The sequence below is a fragment of the Musca autumnalis genome, unplaced genomic scaffold, assembly GCF_047663935.1.
Source record: "Musca autumnalis isolate F117 unplaced genomic scaffold, ASM4766393v1 scaffold_4, whole genome shotgun sequence".
NCBI lineage: Eukaryota > Metazoa > Arthropoda > Insecta > Diptera > Muscidae > Musca > Musca autumnalis.
The window spans coordinates 228345141-228370705 of NW_027411977.1; the positions used below are offsets into that span (position 1 = coordinate 228345141).

The window sequence follows — 25565 nt, forward strand, 5'->3', positions numbered from 1 at the left end:
GTGACTCTCAAAATAAACCTCAGGGCTGTGCCAAATGTGTTTGAAATGCGCGCCTTCGAATCTATTAATGAACGCTACATTTGTTTAAATTATAATTTACGCTGTTTTGTCAAACTTCTCTTTGAAGCATGCCAAGTATATAGAACTTAACTATTCGCTCCACAACTCTCAAATATACGGAGCAAGTTGAGTTGGAGCATTAATTTTTTTTATTTAAATTATAAGCTCTGTTCCTTTACGTTGAAGAATCTTCAAGATTTACCACTTTTTACTCGAAAAGCGTTCCTTTACTTCAGACACAATACAATTCATATGGGAGCAGTTTACAACTTTTACTACTTTTGCCGGTTTTACCATTTTCAGAAGTAAAGGAACAGACCAATAATTTACGCTGTTTTGTCAAACTTCTCTTTGAAGCCTTCGTACGAGGACTTAAGACTTTCTCCTATGGACTGGGAACATTTTCTTTTAAATTGTAATGTTTCTCTAAGTAGCCGACATTTAACAAGGGAATTTTCGGAACTTCGGAGGCCCATATCTCGGGAAATATGGACTGCCGCAATAAATGTTATATATATTTGTGATCAGGGTAACGAGACCTACCTGTGGAAAAAATTTGGTCCCGATCCGAGCTTAATGCTTCAACTCATCTTAAGCCCAAAAGACCAATTCCATTTCCATCTTTATCAGAAACTAAGATTTTTATAAAATACCACTCCTCTTCTTCATAAATAGTATAAATATTCTATAACAAAACTTGCAAATAAAATTACCAAAAAAATCTGGGAATTACTTAGCAACATAACCTCAAATTTAAAAAAAAAAAACTTCAAATTGTTTTGATAAGTTTTTATCCAAAACTATATGTATTTTGTTGTTTGTATATTTTTTACAGATCTTTTTTATTTCTTTGTTGTTGTTGTTTTTAAAGTTTTACTGATTTTTTTTTTTTAATAATTTTGTTACGACTTACAGCTAATTTTGTTTGTAAATATGTATGTATGTTGTAAGTAGTAGTGTGAAGAAAAGAGTGTATTTGAAATCTTAAGAGAAATTACAAAAAAGAATAAAAATAAATTCTTATTTAAGTTTGAAAATTAAAAAAAAAAAAAAACTGAAATGTATTTTCCAATGAAAAAGGGGGGCAACTTAAAAAAAATTTCAATTTAAACTATAAAATTATTTAAACAGTTTTAAGATTTTTTCCGTGTTCATTTGATGGGCAGGATAATTTGTAACACACAGAAGTAATGTATAATAAACAGCAATTAAAAACGAAACAATTAAAGGGTTGGGGGATGGCGGGTGGTTTTCTAAAATTTCAAACTAAAACCTGGACCCATGGCCAATTGCCGTTGATCTATCCCCGCATTAAGCACAAAACCAGTATTGGCAGAGGATTTTTTATTGCCGGTTATGATACCGGAAATAATTTTACCGCCACTGCCAGCACCGGCCGCCGCCACATCATCACGTCCCAATTGTTTAAATTGGCTGCCGCCACTGGGTGGCTTGGGTGACGAGGCCAAGGCCTTGCGTGCACCCAATTCACTCTTGGCTGGCCAGGTGGGAAACATGGATGGATCAATGGGAACAGGTAATTCTTTGAAATATTGATGTTTTAGAGCCGCATCGGCCGTTAACCTTTGTTTGGGATTATAGGTTAGCAGGCCCTGTAGCAGGTCTATGCCCATTTCACTGGTTTTGTCGGCAAAATGTTTGCGTAAACTGGATACAGGATAATCAGCAAATTGGGAGTTTTGACTTAGCATACTTTTCACCAAGGGCAGGTCATTGTAGCCAGGCCAGATTTTTTCGTTGGGGGTACCAAGTTCCTGTAACAAGACGGAACCAAATAAACTATTACAAATGAATCCAAAGACACTTTTGTTGATAAACTTACCTTAAATATCTTATTTAGCTCATCCACCTCAGTTTTACCAGGAAATATGGGAGCCATTTGTAGAAATTCCGCAAAGATACAACCCACCGACCATATATCAATGGGTGTGGAATATTCCGCAGAACATAAAAGCAATTCTGGTGCACGATACCACAGGGTAACCACTAGTGAGGTGTATTTTTTCAGCGGCGAGCCATATTCACGGGCCAAACCAAAATCTCCCACCTTTAAGATACCTTTGTGGGATAACAACAGATTTGAGGTTTTCAAATCCCTGTGTAAGATCCAATTGTCGTGTAAATGGGCCACCGCCCTTAGCAGTTGTTGCGTCAGACACTTAACTTCTCCCGGAAAGAACGACTGCTTCTTGGCCTTCATGGTTTCCATTAGCGATTTCAGATCATGTTCAACATAATCCATAACAATGAAAATCTTGTCCATATTTGAACCCACCACAATTTCTCGCACCGTCACTATGTTCGGATGTTGACCCTTAAGTAATGTGTTGATTTCACGCAGTGATGTTATGGGAAAACCTTCCTTCTCCTTTTCCATTTTCAGGCGTTTCAATGCCACAATTTCATTGGTACGTTTATCTTTGGCCCGATATACCACACCATAGGTACCCTCTTCAATGCGATTGAGACATTGGAACTCTTCCACCGAACGGCAACCTTGTATGCCGGGGTAATAATTGGGCAATGGATTGCCTTTGTCATCGAGCAGCGGTGCCTCAGAATCGGACTCATCCTGTTGCTTTTTATTATTCTGCTCATTTTCTTTGTTTTCCTTTTCTTCTCGCTTGGAATTGGCCTTCATATCACGTTCCTCTGAACGTGATCTAGATCTGGAGCGGGATCGTGAACGTGGTGATCTAGAACGGGATCTACTGCGTGAGGTACGCGAATGTGAAGATCGGGAGCGGGAACGAGATCTCGATCGAGGAGATCTGGAACGAGAACGTGAACGACTATGACCTGAAGAGACCGAACTTGAATGGGATCTTGATCGGGAACTGCGTGAAATATAGGATTTTGAACGAGATCGCGATCTTGACCGAGAACGCGATTCAGCTGGAGTGTGAGAACGTGAACGCGAACTTGAACTGGGGCTTGGGGAAAGTGAGATTGCATCCGAGGGACGCCTTGGCTTGTTTTTGTCGCCTCCCTTAGATTCCTCAGATTTTGTGCTTTTCTTTTTCTTGTGGCGTCGTGAGGCCGCCGCAGGAGATTTTGAAAGTTCTCCTACGGACAAGGGGCTATCAGAGATTTCACCCTCACTTATATAATCGGATTTTTTCTTTTTTGTTTTTGATTTTTTGTAATCGCTGCGTTCAGAATCTTCCGAATCATCGGATTTATCCGAACCATCCCCATCACTTTCTTGGGAATCTTCTGATGAATCAGATTCAGAATCTTCCTCATCATCGTCGTCGTCATCGTCATCAGCTGGCTGCTGTTCTTTGGATTTCTTTAGACGCTTGCGTTTCGACTTCTCTTCCTTGTCATTGTGTTTGCGTTTGATAACATGTAGACTGGCGGTAACACTGGCCGCCACTGCGGTGGGACTCAAAGCATCCACAATGGATCCACGTTCTCGTAACATTTCACGACGTGCTTCCAATTCCTTGCGTGCAATATCACGACGTTTATCTTTCTCCTGTTCGGCTGCCAAGATTTTGGCTCTCCTCGCCACCAATTCTGGGTCTTCGGGACTTTTTTCTTTCACTTCGGCGGCAGTAGGCTTTTTACTAGTTTCAATGGCGGCGACAGCTTTATTTTTCTTCTCCGAACGCCCAACATTTTCTTCCACCTCTTCTTCTTCGCCTTCTTCATCCTCATAACGTTGTTGTTGCTTGGCAGCATGCTTGTCTTTGTGGCGTTTGTGTTTTTTGCGACGCCTCCGTTCCACTTCGGCACTGTCATCTAACATGACCACATCATTGTTGTCGCGATCTTTCCGTCTGCGCTCCTTATGACGTTCCGATTTACTCTCTCTTTCGTCGTACAGCCTTTCGTTGCGTTCATACACCATGCCCCCACCATCATCGACATCCATAACATCCTCCTTGACATATTTATGGCGTTTGCTTAGCAAACGAGAACGCAAATCCTGTTCAAGACTTTCTGGGTCCTTTGCTGCCGCTGCCTGTTCATAGTATTTGCGTTGTTCATAATGTTTGTGGCTGCGGGCATTGTCATAGGCCGCCTGCTGATGTCTTTGTTGCTGCTGCTGCTGGTGGTGATGATGATAATCGGTGGGTGTTGGGTGATGATGATGTTGTTGGTGATAATCTTGACGTCGATGATCATAGTAATCCTGATGACTTCTGGGAGGTTGGTGCATGTGATACTGATGATATTGGTGTTCTGGATGTCCATGATGATAGTTACCAGCACCACCAATATCCTGATGATATATGCCTCGAGATCTTGAATTATTCTCACCCATGCCACCGGCACCCATGTGATCATAGTGTTTGTGGTAACGTGGTGGTTTATCAGCATTTGCCGAAATATATTCGTCCCTCTCAAAACCCCCTCCTCCTCCGCCTCCTCTTTTCATTTCCTTTCTTTCCGCATCACTGCGTCTTTCTGGGCGTTCATCTCTCTCCCTATAATCCTTTTCACGCATAGAACCTTCTGAGTAACGTTCCCTTTCCTTGTGCCTTCGCTCTTTGGAATGTTTCTTGTCTTTGGATCGTTCTTTGCGCCTTGAACCGCTCGAGTCCCTGGTAACCTGGGCCTGTGGTGGTTTTATATCCAAAGAATCTGTGTCATGCTCCTCCTCGTCACCACTATAAAATGAGAAAAAATAAAATAGGGAACATATTTTTTTTGCTTGTTTTTGGCCACATGTTTGTGTGTGTGTGTAAAGAAAAAAGATAAAAAGAAAGATACTAAAACTAATATTAAAGAATATTATTTTGTTTTGAATGCAACAAGAAATAGAAATCAAAAGACCACACTTTTGCCTTGATGTTATTGGTAATCCTCGTCTCCACCAGCTCGTAGATGTCTCAATGGCTTTATATGGAGGTTACAAATCATCTTCCATTTCTCCACTCCCAGCTCATAGTGTGTACTTCTTGTCGCTAACCGTTAACCTTGTCCTTCTTGACAGATGCCACGTAAACACTTTACATTTGTTGTATTTTTATTTATTATTGAAATCGAAAGAAATTGAAATAGAGTTTTGAGTTTATTTTGGGTCTTAACATTTATTTACCCGTTTTACCAATATACTTTCTTACTTCGTGCTGTACGGCTTCATGCTTTGCTTGGAATTGTATTATTCTGCATAGAGAGAAAAAGAGACAAAAAATGGGAGAAATAATCAGTGATTTGAAACACACAAAAAAGTCTTCATAGAAACGAGGAATTTTTAATGTGGGAATGGACGGTTATTCACGATCAAACTATTTAAATTGAATTAAAGCAGACCAATTAGTGTCCGCTTATTTAGTCTGAGCTTTACAGAATCGAAATATAACCCCCACCCTTAAACCGATTTAAAAAACAATTTCCCACTATATGTCATTGATATGGGAACTCTTTTTAGATGCGAGTCCGAACGGCTTGTCGAACATAGTGGGACACAACTTATGGAAAACAGAAAATCTGTTTCTGACTGAAGAACTCAGGAAAAGCCATGCCATGCTGTTCGTTGGTATTGTTGAGGTTACGAAGTTTTTCGGCAATTCACACACACGACCTAAACGCAAAGAAAGAGAGCAAATGTATTGATTTTTATTTTGCAAAAAAAGTTGAAAATTTTATGTGCCCTTTCTTGGTCTGCAGTGCTCTAAAGCTGGCTCTATTATTTATTATCACAGTTTATTATCCAGTTTTGCGGCATCTAGAATTGCTCTCAGTAATGTTGGCGACTTTTCCTGAGTATTTCAGCCATGTAAAACTTCTCTACAAAAGTGGTGTCTTAGACACGCCGTTCGGACTCGGCGATAAACTGTAGGTCCCATGTCATTGAGCTAATATGAATCGGGGTGCACTCATTGATATGAGAGAAGTCTCCTTTGTCCCTTATGGGATGTTTGTGGAACAATTATAGAATTGCATTGAGGCTCATAGCCTGTGCCTGCAAGTGTACTGAAGTCGATAATTAGTAAAGTTGGTATGGAGAACTGAAGAGGGGAAGCATCTGGTAATTTTGTGTGCCCTTTCTTGGTCGGCAGTGCTCTAAAGCAAGCTCTATCGTTTATTATCACAGTTTATTATCGATTTTTGAGGCATCTAGAATTGCTTTGAGGCTCATAGCTTGGGCCTGCAAGTGTACTGCAATTAGTGAAGTTGGTATGGAGAACTGAAGAGGGGAATCTGGTCATTTTCGCCGACTCTGGTCTTTGATACGGCTGATATCATTCCAGAAAGGTATGAGCAAACAACTACCTACACAACCATTTCCACCATTTTGGTAGGAACTGGTAGGTACTTGGTTGCTCCTCGATGTAAAAGAAAAACAGGTGTCATAATTTGGTGGTTGTGTGGAAATCTCTTTGACTATCTTCTTTCATTTACAAAAACGAGTAAGGAAAGAATCAAAGTCGGGCGGGGCCGACTATATGATACCCTACACGACTGTGAATAGGTAAAATATATATGGGAGCTAAACCCAAATGTGAACAGATTACGATATAATTTGGCACATATATTTCTAGACCAAACACCATCACACATTCCAAATTTCATCAAAATTAGACATACATAGCGTCTTTGGTTCACCAAATACCTTAAATCGGGTGAAAATATATATGGGAGCTATATCCAAATCCGAACCGATTTCGATAAAATTTGGTCATATTTCATTGCGATCGGACATATATAAGGTGTTTCGTGCACCAAATACCAAAAATCGGCCGAAAATTTATATGGGAGCTATATCCAAATCTGAACCGATTTTGATATAATTTGGAACACTTATTTCTAGACCAAATTCCGTCACACATTCCATATTTCATTGAGATCGGACATATATAACATGTTTCGTGCACCAAATACCAAAAATCGGCCTAAAATTTATATGGGAGCTAAACCCAAATGTGAACAGATTACCATATAATTTGGCACATATATTTCTAGACCAAACACCGTCATACATTCCGAATTTCATCAAAATTAGACATACATAGCGTCTTTGGTGCATCAAATACCTTAAATCGGGCGAAAATATATATGGGAGCTATATCCAAATCTGAACTGATTTTGATAAAATTTTGCACACTAATTTCTAGACCAAATTCCGTCACACATTCCATATTTCATTGAGATCGGACATATATAACGTGTTTCGTGCACCAAATACCAAAAATCGGCCGATGATATATATGGGAGCTATATCCAAATCTGAACCGATTTTGATTTAATTTGGCACACTAATTTCGGGACCAAATTCCGTCACACATTCCATATTTCATTTAGATCGGACATATATAACGTGTATCGTGCACCAAATACCAAAAATCGGCCAAAAATATATATGGGAGCTATATCCAAATCTGAACCGATTTTGATATAATTTGGCACATTTATCTATAGACTTAAATCCGTAACACATTCCAAATTTAATCAAAATTAGACATACATAGCATCTTTGGTGCACCAAATACCAAAAATCGGCCGAAAATATATATGGGAGCTATATCCAAATCTGAACCGATTTCGATCAAATTTGGCACACTCATTTCTAGACCAAATTCCGTCACACATTCCATATTTCATTGAGATCGGACATATATAACGTGTGTCGTGCACCAAATACCTTAAATCGGGCGAAAATATATATGGGAGCTATATCCAAATCTGAAACGATTTCGATAAAATTTGGCACACTAATTTCTATACCAAATTCCGTAACACATTCCAAATTTCATCAAAATTGGACAGATACAGCGTGTTTGGTGCATCAAATACTTCAAATCGGCCGAACATATATATGGAAGCTATATCCAAATCTGAACCGATTTTCACCAAAAGCAATAGCGTTCTTCATTAGGCTAAAAAATTATCTTCCCCAATTTTCAGCCAAATCGAACAATAAATGCGACCTGTACATTGCGAACGGACATGCATAAATCGACTCATAAAGTGATTCTATGCATATCGCTAGAAGGAACTATGGGTCAATCTCTTTTCCTTAGGCATGTTACATACAAATGCACTAACACATAATACCCTTACCACAGGGTGGTGTAGGGTATAAAAAAAACGACGTCAATGTGGCCTGTGATTTCAGGACATAAAACTCCGCTGCCACATAAGACCCATGACGTGCAAGTGAGAGGGCAGCAATATTGAATAGGTTCTGTTAAGAAGTGATTCAGCAATTCTTCTGTCGGTGTCCTAGTCTTACGTACAGACCGGTCTATGATATTGAAACACTTTCCTTTTTCTAGTCTCCTCTTTTCATTCTCATTCTTTCCCCACTTCCATCTTTCTGTATATCTTTTCCATGGAAAACATAAAACTAACAAGGTTAAGTGAGCAACAGGCTTGCTTACTCACCAACTACTGGGAGCAAAGTTTAAATACGAAACAATTGAGTCCCAATCAATCACAACTTGTTTCTTCTGTTGAATGAAACCATCTAAAATAACGCAATTGCCTAAACTATCTCCTCCGAACACAAGGCAATGGGGAGAAATAAGCCTAACTCACAGGTGAAACCTGTTGTATGTGATTTGAGACCTATAATGCCTGCAATTTAGAAGGATGCGCCCAACGAAATTAAAAAATTCATGTCATCGTTTTTAAAATTTAAAGATGCAAATCGCTTAAAAACATTCCAAATTTTTCAAAGCTCCACTCATTTTTTTCATTTTTCGCGGTTCTTAAGGAGAAAAAGCCCCACAAACATGACCAATTTTGAAGAAAAAAATTATTTAAAAGTGAGAAAAAAATGGTTATATTCTAAGCGAATTTAGGAAACAAAGGACTACTGTTAACGCCCTAACTTAAGTTGAATAATTTAGTAAATTGTCTAAGCTTTATTTTTCTAGTTATGGAAATTCCTCTAAATTGCAAGAGTTGCCAAATATTTTGGTTATGATATTGGTCAATATGAAAATATTTAATATAGATGTATGGATTTTAGTTACATTCCAAAAATTCGCGCCGGTAGATTTCGAAACTGTATAGACTTTTTGCGGAAATTTGCGGTTTTAGCAGTTATGACCAAAATTTAAACTCCCTTTTTTAATTGCTGAATTTATATTTTTTTAATTTTTTAAATTATTTTTATTATCCTTTCTTAAATTTATGTTCAATATAATCTTTTTGTACTATTAGAGATTTCTCTTGTCATGGCAACTTAGAGCCGCATTGAAAACTCGTGAAAGAAAAAGACACAAGTTTTCGGCGTATTCACTTTAGCAAACAATTTTTCTTTTTTGGGACACCCTAACACACACGCCAAAACGTGGAGATTTTCTCTGCACTGAGAACTAAAAATACATTATTACAGGTAATTCTGCAGAAAATGTGATTAAAGCTCTTAAAGTACCGAAAAAGGGTGGTAACCCTATATGGAGGCTGTAGTCAAAAGTGGACCGATATAAAATTTCTTATAAGGTGGTGTTCTGAACTCTGAAGTTCATTATTAAAACCTATTCGGTTAGATTATTTGGTTGACATCTGCCCAAATAAATCGATATACTAATTATATGGGGAGAAAAACAAATCATTGGCCAATACTGAAAATTTTTCGTGGGGATGCTTACTATGCAATAATAACTCCTGACACCGGATTACAGCAAATTTGGTTGATCAATGTCTTGGCAAGAGTAAAATACTTAAATTCAAGTTGATTCGTTACATGGGAACCAAGCGAAATCTTGGACGTAGGAATGCAATATTTTTGTTAGAGTGTTTTTAGGCCACGAGGACCCATTGATAACAATTTCAGTTAATTATCTAGAAGTATTTTTGTCACACCTTCCCATGTAAGTGCCACCACTGTGGAATACAGAGATCGGCTGGGCGTAGAAAATCATAATCGATTCTTTTTGGTACAATGTATGTGATGTTTTCGGGAGTGGCCATTAAAGAATTGAATATTTCACTTATATAGATTGAAAAAGGGAGAAGATTAAACCCATTTTCTAATATTTATCATGGAATGTTTCAACGTCTGTCTTCGAATGATACAAGACTCAAAAGTTTCTGATAGTGAAATGGAAACACTAAATTGGTATCAACTTTTATGGTTAATTCTGAGGCATTACTAGGATGGTACATGTTTTAAGCCAATCGCAACAATATGCCTGAGATATGAGCGTTGGAAACGGAAAAAAATTACCAAAAAAGTTTGTTATAGTACGTTTATATATAACCGGATTTAACAAACCCGTTGGGTTTCAAATGTAAATTCCCGGCGGAAAAACTTGAAATGTCTACCACAGGTAGATCTTTACGTCATGATTACAAAACGTTTGTTGGGGGTAAGTTCATACTTCCCGAGATATGGGCCTCTGAAGTTCCAAAAATTCCCATGTTAAAGTAAGCAAAAAATTTAAATTAAAAAATGTTGTTCCCGTGCCCTAAATTGGCTCCTGTCTATAGGAGAAAGTCTTAAATCCCCGGCCGAAGGCCCGCTACTTAGAAAAAACTTACAATTAAAAAAAATCAGATTTTTCCGCCACCAGCTGGTAGAGTATTCAATTTGTTCCAGGATTGCGAATTTTTTCCTCCGAATTTTCGTACAAATTTCTGAACGATTTCGGAATAATGTCGTATGAAAATCTGAGCCACATTCTGAATCTTCGTAAAGATTTCTGAACGATTTTGAAATAATGTCGTATGAATATCGAAGGAAAAAATTGTCTCTTGTCGCCTCTTTTTTATTGACCAATTTTTCTTTTTTATTTGAATATTGTAATTTCAAACGTATCTAATGATTTTCACTGTTATCATTTTGTAGTTATAGTAGAACAATGTAAACATTCTGTACGAATATGTTAAGTGTATCAGCAGCACTACCTTGGATTATTATATGTTGCATTTATATTTAAAATATTTAAAAATTGTATATGCGAATTTTATAACCAGCCATTTTGTTTTTCGAAAACAAACTATAATGTTGCTTGTTGTTGTTGTGCTAAGGGAAATTTGTTTCCGACATATCGATACGAATTCGTACCGAAGTCGGAAGAAAAATATTAGCATATTCGAAGGGAAATTTACTTCCCACGAATTCCCCTACGAAAAATCGAAATCTGAACGATTTTGCTTTCGAAATTGTTCCGATGTGTCAGACATCAGACATTTGGTTTGCTGGGTTCCTTTGCTTATACGTCAAATAAATCCTCATTAAGAAGGTTAACCCTGCAAAAAGCTATAATATAAAAATGGGCTTAGTTTTCTTGAAAAAAAATTATGAAAAATTACTTTTATTGGGCTATACAATTAGGTGTAATAGTACGTTTATATATAACCGGATTTATGAAACCCACTGGGTTTTAAATGTCAAATCCCTTGCTTATATTTCAAATAAGTCCTCAAAAAGAAGGTTAACCCGGTAAAAAGCTATAGTATAAACATGGCCTAACCCCTTAACAGAAATACAGCGGATCCCAGCTAAAGTCGTACAGCTAATGAAATTTATTAAATTGACTTGTATTTCCGACACATAAAGGTATACGAAGAAAGTATTTACACAGCCTTTTTAGTCCATTTAATCGACAATTTAAAAAGCTATCCTCATATCCCGAATATAGCTATATTCGGTAATATATTCGGTTCGAGCCTTCCATATGGTGTCATAGGTGTTTTTTACAACTTTCGGGCTCTTTTCTCAAGAAGTATGGACTTGCCCCTGAAAAAACTTTTACTGCCGTTATTGAAACAGCGAATGCATGTTGCTTCAAGAAAAATCAAAGTGATTCGAGAGCAGGTCTTAAAGTGAATTTATCAAAAATTTTGTGTGGGAGGTAACAGAAGGGGTGGACAAATATAGTCCATATTCGAACCTGATCTATATCTATTAGATATTTTAGGATGTGTTATAGTATGGACTAAATCGGGCACTCCCATCAAGAATTATCGTGTGCAGAATTTTTCCGAACATTTTTGAACTTTTGTGGGGGAGGTACCTGAATGAGTGAAACGATATGACTTATCTTCGAACTTAAACTAAGTTTGCACAAAATATTACAAAGTCCTAATTGTGGACCGAATCGGCAGATCCTTTCGAGAGTTATCTTGCCCTCCAACCACTACACACGGTGTCATAGGTCTTTTTTGTACATCTCAGGCTATTTCCTCAGGAAGTATGGACTTGCCCCTGATAAAGATTATACCGATATATGTGGGGCAGTGGATGTAAGTTGCTACAACAAAAATCAAAGCGATTCTTGAACAGGCCCTAAACTGAACTTTACCGAAATTTTGTGTGGGAAGTACCCGAAGGAGTGGATCGATTGAGTCTCGACATTGTCAGTGAACTATAAGTATTTATACCAAAATCCATCTGACAATGCCAACTCCTTTTATATTTGGCCACCGTTTATTTGAACTCGCGACATAGTGCAGCGTTTTTTTTTTTTTTTTTTTTTTTTTGAGATTATGCGCCATTATCTCGGGAACTATGGACTTGCCCTAGAAAAAAATTACAATGACGTAACGGGGGCCGCACGAACATCCTGTAACAAAAAATTTCATAACAATTCGTGAGGTGTCACTAAACTGCACTTATTTAAATTTTTGTGTGGGACGTACCTGAAGTAGTGGACCGATATAATCCATATTCAAACCTGATGTATGCCTAGAGGTAGTATTACCATATGCAAAGTTTGGTTCAATTCGGTTACTCCCTTCGAGAGTTATCGTGCGCACAAATTTTGCGACGATTTTTGAACTTAAATCAAATCTGAACAAAATATTTCGATACCAAAAATTTGAACCGAATCGATTGATCCGTTCGAGAGTTATCGTGCCCACCAGCCAGCCAGACAGACAGACGGACGGACATTGCTATATCTACTCAAAATTGTCTGAAACGGATATCATACAAACATACTTGGGGTCTAAAACCATTATTTCGATGAGGCAAAGTGTAAATACCCTCTTTAGCCTAAAGGCTGAGGATATAAAAATATGGTGTTCGTTTCCCTCAAGAAATCTGTTTTTAATCTCAAATATCTTCTGTCACTTCTAAAGATAAATTTGATTAATTATGCGCTCCGATCATTAGGGCTTCGTCAGCCTGGTTTGATTCGGAATAAGTTCCTATCCATAAGTGAGGGTCTTAAATATGAAATGAAGATGAATGTTTTAATAAATATAAAGAACAAAAAAATTTTGTAATTTATAGACCCTGAGTTTTCCTAGTTTTAGATCCCACATCTCAAAAACTAACGTACATTTTTGTGAGTAGTTTATTTATGGATACCAGTGGAAAGCCCCTAGACTAGACTTCTTTCAAATTGCAAAACGACTAAGAATTTCAACGAAACATGCCTAGAGACCAGACAATATACCTAATTTTTAGAAATATACATACATTACACATTTCTAAATGAACTTAGAATTTCGGGGAATGAATTAAGTGTCGATCATTAAGCTGAAGTGTTTCTGGTGAACCTCTGAACCTCCTTATTCGGTATTTAGGACTTAAATCATGGACAAGCTACGCAACGGCAATGCAACGCGACCCGATCCGAAACGCTTTGGCAACCGCCCAACAGCATACTAATTTTTTATGAAAGTGTTCTAAAGGACCAAAATTCTTCAATCCTAAGATTTTTAAACAAGTTTTCTCAATGACAAAGGCATTTCAAATTGGGGATTGTTTAAGGAAGGTTTCTTAACTAGGCGTTTACACACAGACAGTATTGGCAAGACAATAGCAAAGTTACAAACCATTTTCACCAATACATTCACACTTTTCTCTATTCATATTTAAAAATTTGTAAATGTATTTGTGAAAAAGGTTTGCATTTTTGCTATTGTCTTGCCAACACTGGCATTTGTAAACGCAGGGTAAGAATCGTAAATGTTTAAAAAAGTTTTTTTTTTAAGATTTATTTCAAGAATAAAATTGGGGTTATTCTGAACGAAAAGTTCCCGTGAATTTTTTCACTTTCTCCCTTAAGTTGAAACGGCGGAAAGACAAAAACTCACGGGGAATTTTCAGTTAAAATCGCGAATTAGAGAAATTTTCCAGAGATCAACACATCATAAATCGTGGATTCTTTAGAGATTTTTTCTACGGATCGACAGATCATAAACCGTGGTATCTGTAAATAAATTTATGGAGTTCAACAGATGACAAACCGTGGATTCTTTAATGAATTTTTCTAGGGGATCAAAAGGTTAAAATCGTGGATACTTAAAAAATGTAGGGATTAAAGGGATTTTTATCACACTAGCATACGAAAAACATAATATCGCAGTAAGCAGTGCCACTAGGAAAACTTTCGGTAAAAATGTCCAAAGGATCCTCGAACCGCACAAAAATGTTGAACATTTGTCTGGGTGGTACCACAAGGATAGGACCAAATCGGTTGCTACGCCTATGGCAAATCGCGAGTACCATTTTAGCAAATATTTTCGAACTTTCGTGGAGGAGGTACCGGAAGGAGTGGAGCTATAAGCACCACCTTCGAATTTCATCTAATATTCGAAGAAATATTACAATATCCAAAGTGTGGACGAACACAGTATTCGGTTCGAGCTCTCTAACCACTACATATGGTGCCATAGGTTTTTTTACAACTTTCGGGCTGTTTTCTCAAGAAGTATGGACTTACCCCTGAACTGATGAAACTTATACCGTCGTATGAGGGGCGGCGAATACAGGTTGCTACAATAAAAAACAAAGCGATTCGAGAGCAGGTCATAAACTGAACTTTTCCAAAATTTTGTGTGGGAGGTACCCGAAGGAGTGGACCGTTTGAGTCCATATTGAAACATTTAAAAAACCATTTTTTATTGGGATTAGCAAACTACAAATCGTATATTTTTAAAGAATTTTTCTAGGGATCAACAGACCAACCGAGATATAGGCCGCAAAAGTTCCACAAGATTTAAGACTTTCTCCTATGGACAAGTGCAAATATCTACTACGCGAATATTTTTTTTTTTTTCATTTAAATTGTAACTTTTTTCTTAATATGGACTTTGTCGAACTTTCAAGGACCAAGTGCAGTTTAAAGCAAGTATTGGTAGCCATTGGTATCTTTTTATAACGATAAATATCATTGTTTTTTGAAAATGCCATACTTCCCGAGATATAGGCCTTAAAGTTACGAAGCACCCATGATTTTATTTCATTATATTGGACAACTAAGGAAATATCATTGTAAAGTTCTTAAAACCTCGCAAAGCTTAGTTGATCAAAGCTTCCCTGTCCCGGTCCACACTAGCGTGAATTTCATTAAAAAATTTCATGAAATTAGGTGTTCTTAAATCGAATTCCCCACTACAGCAATTTTATGATTTTACTCTACTATGGAAGTCGATCTAGAGATGCATAATTTCATGCAATTTTTTCAATGAAATCACTCTAGTGTGGACCGGGACTATAGTATCCACAAACGAAATCTTGCTTGTATTTGTGGTCAATATACCCTTCAATTGTTTTCCATTCGTCTCAACAATCTTTATACAAAATATTCATCCCTATTCTAAACGCAAATTCCCCGCGAGTTTTGTTCCTCTGCCGTTTTAACTTAATGGAGAGAGAGTGAGAAAACCCGCGAGGAATTCACGTCCAGAATAAGTCTGAAGTTGGGATAAACGGAAAAAATTGTTTTCTCTTTTTGTTTTTGGACACCTTAATGTGAATACAAGAAGCAAGATTTTGTATGTGGATACTTTTCGAAGATTCGAAAAAGCTCTAATTTTATATACTACATGTGTTTTAAATTCTCACCGAGATTCGGTTTAGACCACGCATATACAGTGTTGTGCATATCAAAAGCAACAAATCTAGGATTTTGCAGTAATTCAATTTTTGGATCCGTTACACTTTTTAAAAATATAATATATTGTGGCCAGTCGTTCTTTATTATGTACAGAGAGCTTCTAACAAGTTGTTTCTGTACTTTGTCGTTGGGTGGGATAACAACAACAATAGTATTGGCTGATCCTCGAGAACGGGGATTGCAAAACAAAAGCAACAATAGAATATTATTAAAAATTGTAGTGTCATTGGTGTTAATTAACTGTACTTTTGACTTAAATTTGTCTTTTGGGGCATGGTAGTGTCATTTTAGAAAGGATTTGTATTTGTTATCCTAACAGGGTTGCCACTTTCTACCACTTTTCGAATGGTCCGGGGAAAATCTCATAATACCCTCAAATCAAAAATTTTTCCCTCATATAAACATTTAAATTTTAAAATATTTATTCGGAAAGTGGACTAATGTCATCCGTTCTTTTGTTTGCCGCATAATAAAAATTTAAAAAATCAGATATTAGTAAACACAATACATTCTTGTGTAAACCCCTTAAGGTCATCGGCACATTTTGGCGGAAAACGTTGGGGAAACTTTAAAAATAACGCTAATAGGAACTTCCAAGAATTAGTTGGGGCTCTTATTTCCGATATATGACCTAGAGTACTTCGCAGAAGAAGTTTTGAAAACAATTTGAAAAGTTATACACTGGCCAAGAAACCATTGACATACCCAAAGGAAGACAATTTATGAAACACTGGTAGAAAATGCAATGTTTTATATGGTTTAAGCGACCCAATAAGATTTTTTTTATTTTATTTTTAATAAATTATATTAAAAATAAGATTTAATAACAAAAAAATATAAGAAAACCTGTATTATTAGCCATATGAGGATATTTTACTCACTGTTGGTTGAAACAATGGGTTCTTGACCGTTGTGTTGTTTGAGTTGGGAGCTGTATAACTTCTCAAATTGGTTTCAAAACTTCCTCAGCGAAGTACTTTGGGCCATGTATCGGAAATAAAGGCCCCAACTAATACTTGGGTGTTTCAATTCGCATTATTTTTAAAGTTTCCCCAACGTTTCAGGCCACAATGTGCCAATGGCCTCAAGGGGTTTACACCAGGATGTATCGTATTTACCACTATTCGATTGTTTAACTTTTTTACTATGCGGGAAACAAAAGAACGGTTGATATTAATCCACTTTCCGTATGAATATTTTAAAGTTTAAATGTTTATATGAGGGAAAAAATTTTGATTTGGGGGTATTATGATATTTTCCCCAGACCATGGGAAACGTTTGAGAAAGTGGCAACCCTGTTAGGATAACACATGCAAATTCTTTCTAAAATGACACTACCATGCCCCAAAAGACAAATTTAAGTCAAATGTACAGTTAATTTACACCGATGACACTGCCATTTTTAATAATATTCTATTGTTGCTATTGTTTTGCAATCCCCGTTCTCGAGGATCAGCCAATATTATTGTTGTTGTTATCCCATCCAACGACATAGTGCAGAAACAACTTGTTGGAAGCTCTTTGTACATAATAAGGAACAACTGGCCACAATATATTACCTTTTTAAAAATTGTAACGGATCCAAAAATTGAATTACTGCAAAATCCTAGATTTGTTGCTTTTGATATGCACAACACTGTACATATAAAAATATGAAAACATATGTATATATACTCGCAGAGCAACAATAACTTAGTTCAATAGGAACGACTTTTTAATATAGTCTTACAAGTTGTACTGGGTCTTCCATGTTTACTTTAATACTATCTACAGTAATACAGTTTAAAGGCTTTCTCTCAACAATAGATTGATGCACTTAGAATACACATAACGATATAATACATACTTTTTATTTAGGCCTTTCATTTGTTAATCGTTTTACTGTACATACTTAATGTGTACATAGTTCAATACAAGTTCAATAAATAAATCACCTTGATCCAAAAAATATATTAAACAATAAAATAGTTCATATTTACCTCCAATGCCGTTTGTTATGTACAATACAAACACACACGGGATATCCTTTAAAAAGAAATGGTAAATAAAGCTAACGTTAACAATAATGTTACTAGAAGAGATTATTTTAACTACACAAACTACTTACCTTGACCCAATTATTCAAAACAGTATCAATCCATTTGAAATAAAAACAAAACACCCCCATGATGATGACGTTGCAGCAATAACACAATTCCAAAGCAAAACAGCGGTCGTTGTAAAGAAAAGTAAATCAGCAATAACGGGAGCACGCACCGCAGCTGCAGCAGCTCACGATATTTACACAGCTTTGTGACTTAATTGATTGACATTTGATTGGTTTTAATGTAAAAGAAAAAGTTTGTTTTATGGAAAAAGAAGACATATCTTTGAGAAGAGAGACAATAAAAAACAAAAAAATTATAATTTAAGATATTTCTTGAACATTTTTAAATTACCAACAAATCGAGAAAGTTTTTTGTGTTCTTTTTAGAGATGTAAAACATGGATGGATGGTTTTTGGTTGGCTGGACCGACGACGGTTGAGTTAAACTAGGTGTTTAATAAGGCGTTTAGTGATACCATGTGCTGACAAGAGCTTTATTTTGTTGTTTTTGCTGCAATTATAACTTCTGTTGAGCAGAATTTTTATCTTTCTCTTACCCCAAATTTGTAGTGATGACTTGTGGGTGGGTAACTTTATAAAATAATGGTGTACATAGTTGTTATAGGCTTTCCGTTGGAGTGTTTCTTTTCTTTTGTGGAAGTTATTTTTTTCCTTTCGATGTTCTTTTTGGGAAATTGTCTTCCTTGCTGAACCATGTCAGTAACTTTTATGTGGTACATGCCGTGCATGATTTATACCACCTTTGTGTTCTGCATCAAACCCCTTCAATTATGGGCAGCAGATTTCAGCTCTACATTATTTCATATTTTAGTTGCTAAGCCATTGTTGTAAAAATCCATTCCTGGACATTTTTTCTGGTTGTTCATAGTTTCACGTTGTTGTTGGTGGTGGTTTTTGGTGATCTTTTTTCTTTTGAGATTTTTTTGGTTTTTTTTTTATAAAAAATTGATAGTTTAGGAAATGTTTTTTGTTTAAATATGTTACGTGGCCATCGCGCGCATCGGTCATTGGACATGTACACACTTTTTGGCCTATTTACAATGAAAAAATTCAAGTAAATTAAAAATGTTTACACTTACAACAATATTAAATAAAATTTTTGGTTTTTTGTTTTTGGTTTTAATAACAAATGTATGGTATTTTGATTCGGTCTGGTATTATTCAAAACAAAATAATCAATAATTGAAATTTTTAAAATTAAAAAAGGATGTTTGAAACTAAATCATAAGGAGATGAAGAAGTGTAATTTATGGAAATAAAAAAATATGAATGAAAGAGAAGAAAAGTCTTTCAAGAAAATTGTTTTCAAAACTTAATTGGGGAATGACTTCCTACTAAACAAGTGCAGATCTTGTTTGGTTAGGAGTTTTTGTAATAAACATCAAAACAAAAAAGATGTTCTTTTGAAAAGAAGAAATCCCTAAAAGATTTTTGAAATAATTTCCTTGCCAGACTTTTTGTGTAGAAAGTTTGGAAATAATTTGTTAATGGTTCATAATGATAAAATTATTTTAAATGTTTGATTTTGTTTTGATTCAATTTTGTATTTACAGTTAGCTGATAAATATCTTCCAGTTTTCAAAAAGGTTTTTGTTGTTCAAAAATTACATTCAGATAATAATGCGTTGCGTGCTGTACAAATTTTCAAAAAAAATTCTAAGGCATTCCACCAAAGCCTTTAAATATCAGTTAGCTATTATATACCTCAGTTCATAACTATCCAACATATAAATTTAAACCCCCTTTTCATGACTATACAGATCTAGTATAGGTAAGATAGACAACACTTTTTAAGTTAAGAGGAAATTGAACAAAAATATGACCACCGCAAGGGTACATCAACAATCAATCACTAGTAGATGACATTCGAACCTATCTTCTATACCGTAGATGAGTTTTCAGCCCATTTACTACACCGTAGATGGCGTTGGCGGACATCTTCTACACCGTAGATGGCATTTGAGGTCATCTTTACTCTGTATATGACATTTGAGGACACCTGCTGTAACGTAGATGGCCTTTGAGGATATATACTACACCGTAGCTAGCATTTGAGTCCATTTATAACAACGTAGATGGCTTTTGGGGACATATACTACACCGCATATGGTCTTTGAGGACATTTACTACACCGTAGATGGCATTTGAGTCCATTTATAACAACGTAGATGGCTTTTGAGGACATTTACTACACCGTATATGGTCTTTGAGGACATTTACTACACCGTAGCTAGCATTTGAGTCCATCTACTACACCGTAGATGGCATTTGAGTCCATTTATAACAACGTAGATGACTTTTGAGGACATTTACTACACCGTATATGGTCTTTGAGGACATCTACTACACCGTAGCTAGCATTTGAGTCCATCTACTACACCGTAGATGGCATTTGAGTCCATTTATAACAACGTAGATGGCTTTTGAGGACATTTACTACACCGTATATGGTCTTTGAGGACATTTACTACACCGTAGCTAGCATTTGAGTCCATCTACTACACCGTAGATGGCATTTGAGTCCATTTATAACAACGTAGATGACTTTTGAGGACATTTACTACACCGTATATGGTCTTTGAGGACATCTACTACACCGTATCTAGCATGTGAGTCCATCTTCTACAACGTAGATGGCATTTGAGTCAATTTATAACAACGTAGATGGCTTTTGAGGACATTTACTACACCGTATATGGTCTTTGAGGACATTTACTACACCGTACATGGTCTTTGAGGACATCTACTACACCGTAGATGGCATTTGAGTCCATTTATAACAACGTAGATGGACTTTGAGGACATTTACTACACCGTATATGGCCTTTGAGGACATCTACTACATCGTAGCTAGCATTTGAGTCCATCTTCTACACCGTAGATGGCATTTGAGTCCATTTATAACAACGTAGATGGCTTTTGAGGACATTTACTACACCGTATATGGCCTTTGAGGACATCTACTACACCGTAGCTAGCATTTGAGTCCATCTTCTACACCGTAGATGGCATTTGAGGTCATCTTTACTCTGTAGATGACCTTTGAGGACACCTGCTGCAACGTAGATGGACTTTGATACCATCTACTACACCGTAGCTAGCATTTGAGTCCATTTATTACAACGTAGATGGACTTTGGTACCATCTACTCCACCGTAGATGGCGATTGGGCCCATATACTACACTGTAGATGGCGTTTGTTGACCTTCTACCCCAAAAACTTCCTCAGAGAAAACACGATTTGAAACCTGTAATCCGATGACCAAACACCTAACCTTAGTAAAAAATTCGAAATGTTTGGAATACACCCCCCAATATAAACTTCGACTTTATCAGTTGTATAGGTTAAGGCCCCTAAAAGTGGACATAAGTTTCATTAATTTTATAGGTTAACGTATGGTGAGGACGCCTAAAGTAGACTGAAAATTAAAAAAAAACTTCCCCAGAGAAAAATTAATCAAATCACTAACACCTAACAGCTGGAAAAAATTCGGAACAGAGTCCCAAAAGTGAACTTAGACCTCATTAATTTTGTAGGTAAATCTTAAGTGAGGAGAAACAAATTTTACCACATGAGAACAAAAACAAACTTCTCCATAGAAACAGTATATATCCATAATCAAAAGACAAGACTTCAAAACCTATGGAAACTGCGCCTAAAGTGAAACCTAAGTAATTTCATACGCCTTATGTTAACAACAAGAAATTATTACAAAGTTAGACTACTTGGGATACATACACACAGGGACTTTACCATATTCTTTCACACAAAATATACAAAATCGTTTTCCCCTAATAAAGCAAAATTTCACAAAATTACAAAATATTTCCAAGAACTTTGACTCAACGTTTTGTTTTTACCACTTTTAGGAGGGAAGCAGAAGAAACTGACTATAAACACCTAACAACAATAATAACATCAAGTTGTTGCTTTCTTCTATTGCAATTTTTTCTTTGTGTATCTACGTGTATTCCTGATGAGACCCACCAGGCAGGCAGGCAATGCTAACAACATCGAGTCAACCAAACATACACACTCATTGCAAAAAAATATTGTGAGATTACAATGGGTTTTTGCGTATGTCTCCCCATTCATTCTTATGTGCGACTCATAACATTGGTAAAACAACAGTGGCGAAATGTGGAGGGCCCCAAGTTAACGGTTCAATTGGGAAAAATCGCCATCTCTATTGAAAAGTCAAATGATTTATAACAAATTTAGAATTTAGTTATATTTACTTACTTATAAAGTTATTACAGGGGTTTATCCCTCTCCTATCATAAAAACAGAATATTCTGACTACTTATGTCCTGACACTTCACAAAACCCATATTACCAATAAAGACTCCTTTCCCATATTGATCAATATCTAAAAATGAGTGTAGAATATTTGTTTTCTTCCTTAACAATTCCTCTTAGAACTCCCTTTCATAAACAGCATGCTTTCAAGGACTTGCATAACCATTTAAAAACATTCTACATGTTAAGCCTTTTCATAGAAAAAGAAACATAAAATATTACAAACTTGGTTTTTAATAACATTAAAGCAAATTAAAAGAAACTATTTTAAACATTTTGCCTGCAGAAGCCCTTTTCCTTAGCAAAGTTGCCACTAAAAAGGCCTTCCACACTCATGCTTGTTTTCCGCCACATACTATACGTATATATTAAGCAGATAGAGAGCTATTGATATAGACATACGAAAGACGAACAAAAAAAATATTGGGTTATGAGTACTCACCTAAACATATGGGCATCTGTGGGACTACGTAATTGGCCATCCTCGCTGCCCGACATGATTTCTTCCTTTGTCTCTTAATGGGATTGGATTTCCCCCAACAAACAAAACGCCAAAAAATAGTATGCAAAAAACAAATGATTTGCAATTTCCACAAGTTTCCAAAAAAAGGAATGGTCTTGAAGGGGTTGTGAGTTGCTGCTTCTTCTTGCTGCTTTGTCTCGTTCAACAAACACCCTTTTTTTCACAACCAAGCCACACAATAAACGAAAAATATGGACTTTCTTTGTTTTCACAATGTCCAATGAAATCGATTTGCCTCTTTTTTAATTAAAACTCCATGATTTTTTGTGTAATTATTTTATTTTTTCCCAAGCAAACTTGATGATTTTGTCAACTCTCGCGAAAACGTTTGTCAAAGTCGACTTGCGTTTGTGTGAAGTAGGGATATGTAAGTCGACTTTCGATTAATCGTTTTATCGAATTTTTGTGGCATCTTCTCGGGCTATCATTCCGGCATGAGTAGCACGAGTGTGCAAAGACATAAAATATAACAAGTGGCCTGTTCCCGTACTTTATAAAGTGGTAAAAGTCGTAAAAGTTGTAAAAGTCGTAAACGATTTTCATACAAATTTTGTGTACGGGAACGCAAAATGTGTAAAAGTGGTAAAAATTGTAAAAACTTTTTAGTTCTGGAACAGAGCTAAGATAAGACATTTATGGCCTGTTCCCGTACTTTATAAAGTGGTAAAAGTCGTAAAAGTTGTAAAAGTCGTAAACGATTTTCATATAAATTTTGTGTACGGGAACGCAAAATGTGTAAAAGTGGTAAAAATTGTAAAAACTTTTTAGTTCTGGAACAGAGCTTTAAATTGCTACTATACATCGGCCGCAAATTTTGCGCGTGTGACTACTGAGTTATGTCAAAACTTTCTTTATGTTGTTGGCATGGTACAAATACACAGGTAGCCTCATCGGCAATTGTTGGTAACATAAGATGTCAAAATTTGACATCAATTCAATGCAATTGACACATTATGTTACCATCAGCTGGCTTGATAATGCTACCTGTATTATTGTACCATGGTTGTTGGGGAAACTACAACAAGTTTTGTTCTTTTTTTTAAAAAAGGATTTGACTTTTCATATTCAATAAGCTGGTGTAATACCACTACCTTGTGGTTCTGCCATGATAGGATGACAATCATGGTACAAATACACAGGTAGCCGCATCGGCAATTGTTGGAAACATAAGGTGTCAAAATTTGACATCAATTCAATGCACTTGACACATTATGTTACCATACGCTGGCTTGATAATGCTACCTGTATTATTGTACAATGATGACAATAAACGCCAGTGTAAACTTAATCTTATGAATTTCAATTAACATTTCGTATAAACATGGCATAATACTTATAACATAACGCCGTCAAAAGCAGACATACTCAGCTCTGGTTTAATGTTTATGGGTCTAGTGATCTCTACCCCGCGACTTTAAACGTAACGTTTCGAGGAAAAGCAAGCTTCATTTTGCCAATTGGAAAATAGATTTTAGTGTTTTGCAGAGAAAATGGTATGTTTGTGTTGATTATGTTTTTTATACGTATAGTACCAAATATTTCATCAAAAATTTATAGAGTTATGGGTAAGAACGACTGGGGAAGAACTTCATCAGCACTTTCTGCCCAAAAGCTCAAACATGAAATTTCAGTGTCTGGCATAAGATAAAAAAAATTGCATTCCAACGTGTTGTTCATACAAATAAAACAATAATTTTATTTTTTGCAGAATATGTCATTTACTGTTACGTTCTACCAAGATGGACGAGGAGGAGGTTGTGGGTATCGAAATTACTGGTACCAGCATGACATTTCGTTCAACATGTCCCGTAGTGGAGGAGGAAGAGGTGGAAAGTGGAGACGCTCATCTCCAAATCGTGGGTACCAACCATATAATGGTGGTAACAGAGATTCAAATAGTGGTAATGGACAAGCTTTTTATTACTGTGTAGGACAATCATATAATTGTAATCCGGGACAACCAGTTTATAATCCGGGACAACCAGTTTATTATAACCCGGGACAACCAGTTTATTTTAATCCGGGACAACCAGTTTATAATCCGGGACAACCAGTTTATTATAACCCGGGACAACCAGTTTATTTTAATCCGGGACAACCAGTATATTCTTACCCTTCTTGGTACCCATCAACATATACAGTAGCGCCAACAACATATACAGTAGCTCCAACATATACAGTAGCTCCGGCAATAGGAGCGGTAACTGTGACAGCAGCAACAGTGGCTCAACCAATGATCCCACAAAAACAAACATAATTTTTGAATTGCTTGTAAAGTGAATCGAAATTAGTTTTAGATTTAAATATGCTTTCAGCATTTAAACTATGGAAGTTTTTTTTATGTTTTTCTGTTAAGTTTTTTTTATGGAAATAGTTTTTGAATTGTTTGTGAAATGTATTGAAATTAATTTAATATCTAAATATGATTTCTTCTGCTTTAAACTATGGACGTTTTTTATGTTTTTTAAGATTTTTTTTAAGATTTTTTTTTTTAATATTTTCATGGAAATATTTTTTAGTTTAATTGTTGTCGACGTGAATTTCACCTAATGGGTGTTTTACACGATATGTAATTTTACATATGTGTTGTCACTTTGCCTATACATTTTGTATATAAAAAGTGACAGCTCTGTTCCAGAACCTGCAAGAAGCTACTACTTTTTACTACGATAACATTTTTTCCTTTATGTTATCGAAAAAAAATAGTAAAAATTAGTAGATTCTTGCAGTGCTGGAACAGACCAAATGTAATAAAAGTACAAGTCTTATGGCTATATCACACCATATGTTTTTCAC

The 25565-nt window shown here is 36.1% G+C and overlaps 1 protein-coding gene across 7 annotated transcripts; it reads right to left on the reverse strand.

The window, feature by feature from the left end:
- Nucleotides 1–834: 834 nt before the first annotated feature.
- On the reverse strand, nt 835–23219 carry Pitslre (cyclin dependent kinase 11B pitslre). Of its 7 annotated transcripts, none has more exons than XM_073985932.1 (8): nt 22689–23219; nt 18278–18977; nt 17947–18206; nt 17819–17864; nt 5132–5199; nt 4872–5040; nt 1904–4700; nt 835–1835 (listed from the first exon to the last, which is right to left on the reverse strand). In XM_073985932.1, exons 7-8 carry the CDS (start codon nt 4535–4537, stop codon nt 1314–1316), a joined length of 3156 nt encoding a protein of 1051 aa, XP_073842033.1. In that variant the 5' UTR covers nt 4538–4700; nt 4872–5040; nt 5132–5199; nt 17819–17864; nt 17947–18206; nt 18278–18977; nt 22689–23219; the 3' UTR covers nt 835–1313. The 7 variants fall into 7 exon arrangements, with proteins under 7 accessions (XP_073842033.1, XP_073842034.1, XP_073842035.1 ...); XM_073985933.1 differs by having other exon boundaries at nt 17947–18135; nt 22689–23113; XM_073985934.1 differs by having other exon boundaries at nt 5157–5199; nt 17947–18135; nt 22689–23087.
- Nucleotides 23220–25565: the final 2346 nt, after the last annotated feature.

Bases quoted from the DNA above. Each gene is read 5' to 3' on its own strand.
- Pitslre (XM_073985928.1), bottom strand. From the start codon at position 22,744: ATGTCGGGCAGCGAGGATGGCCAATTACGTAGTCCCACAGATGCCCAT. The intron at 4,701-22,688 runs GTGAGTACTCAT...CTCATTTTATAG, and splicing joins ACAGATGCCCATATGTTTAG to TGGTGACGAGGAGGAGCATG. The intron at 1,836-1,903 runs GTAAGTTTATCA...GTCTTGTTACAG, and splicing joins AGCTAAATAAGATATTTAAG to GAACTTGGTACCCCCAACGA.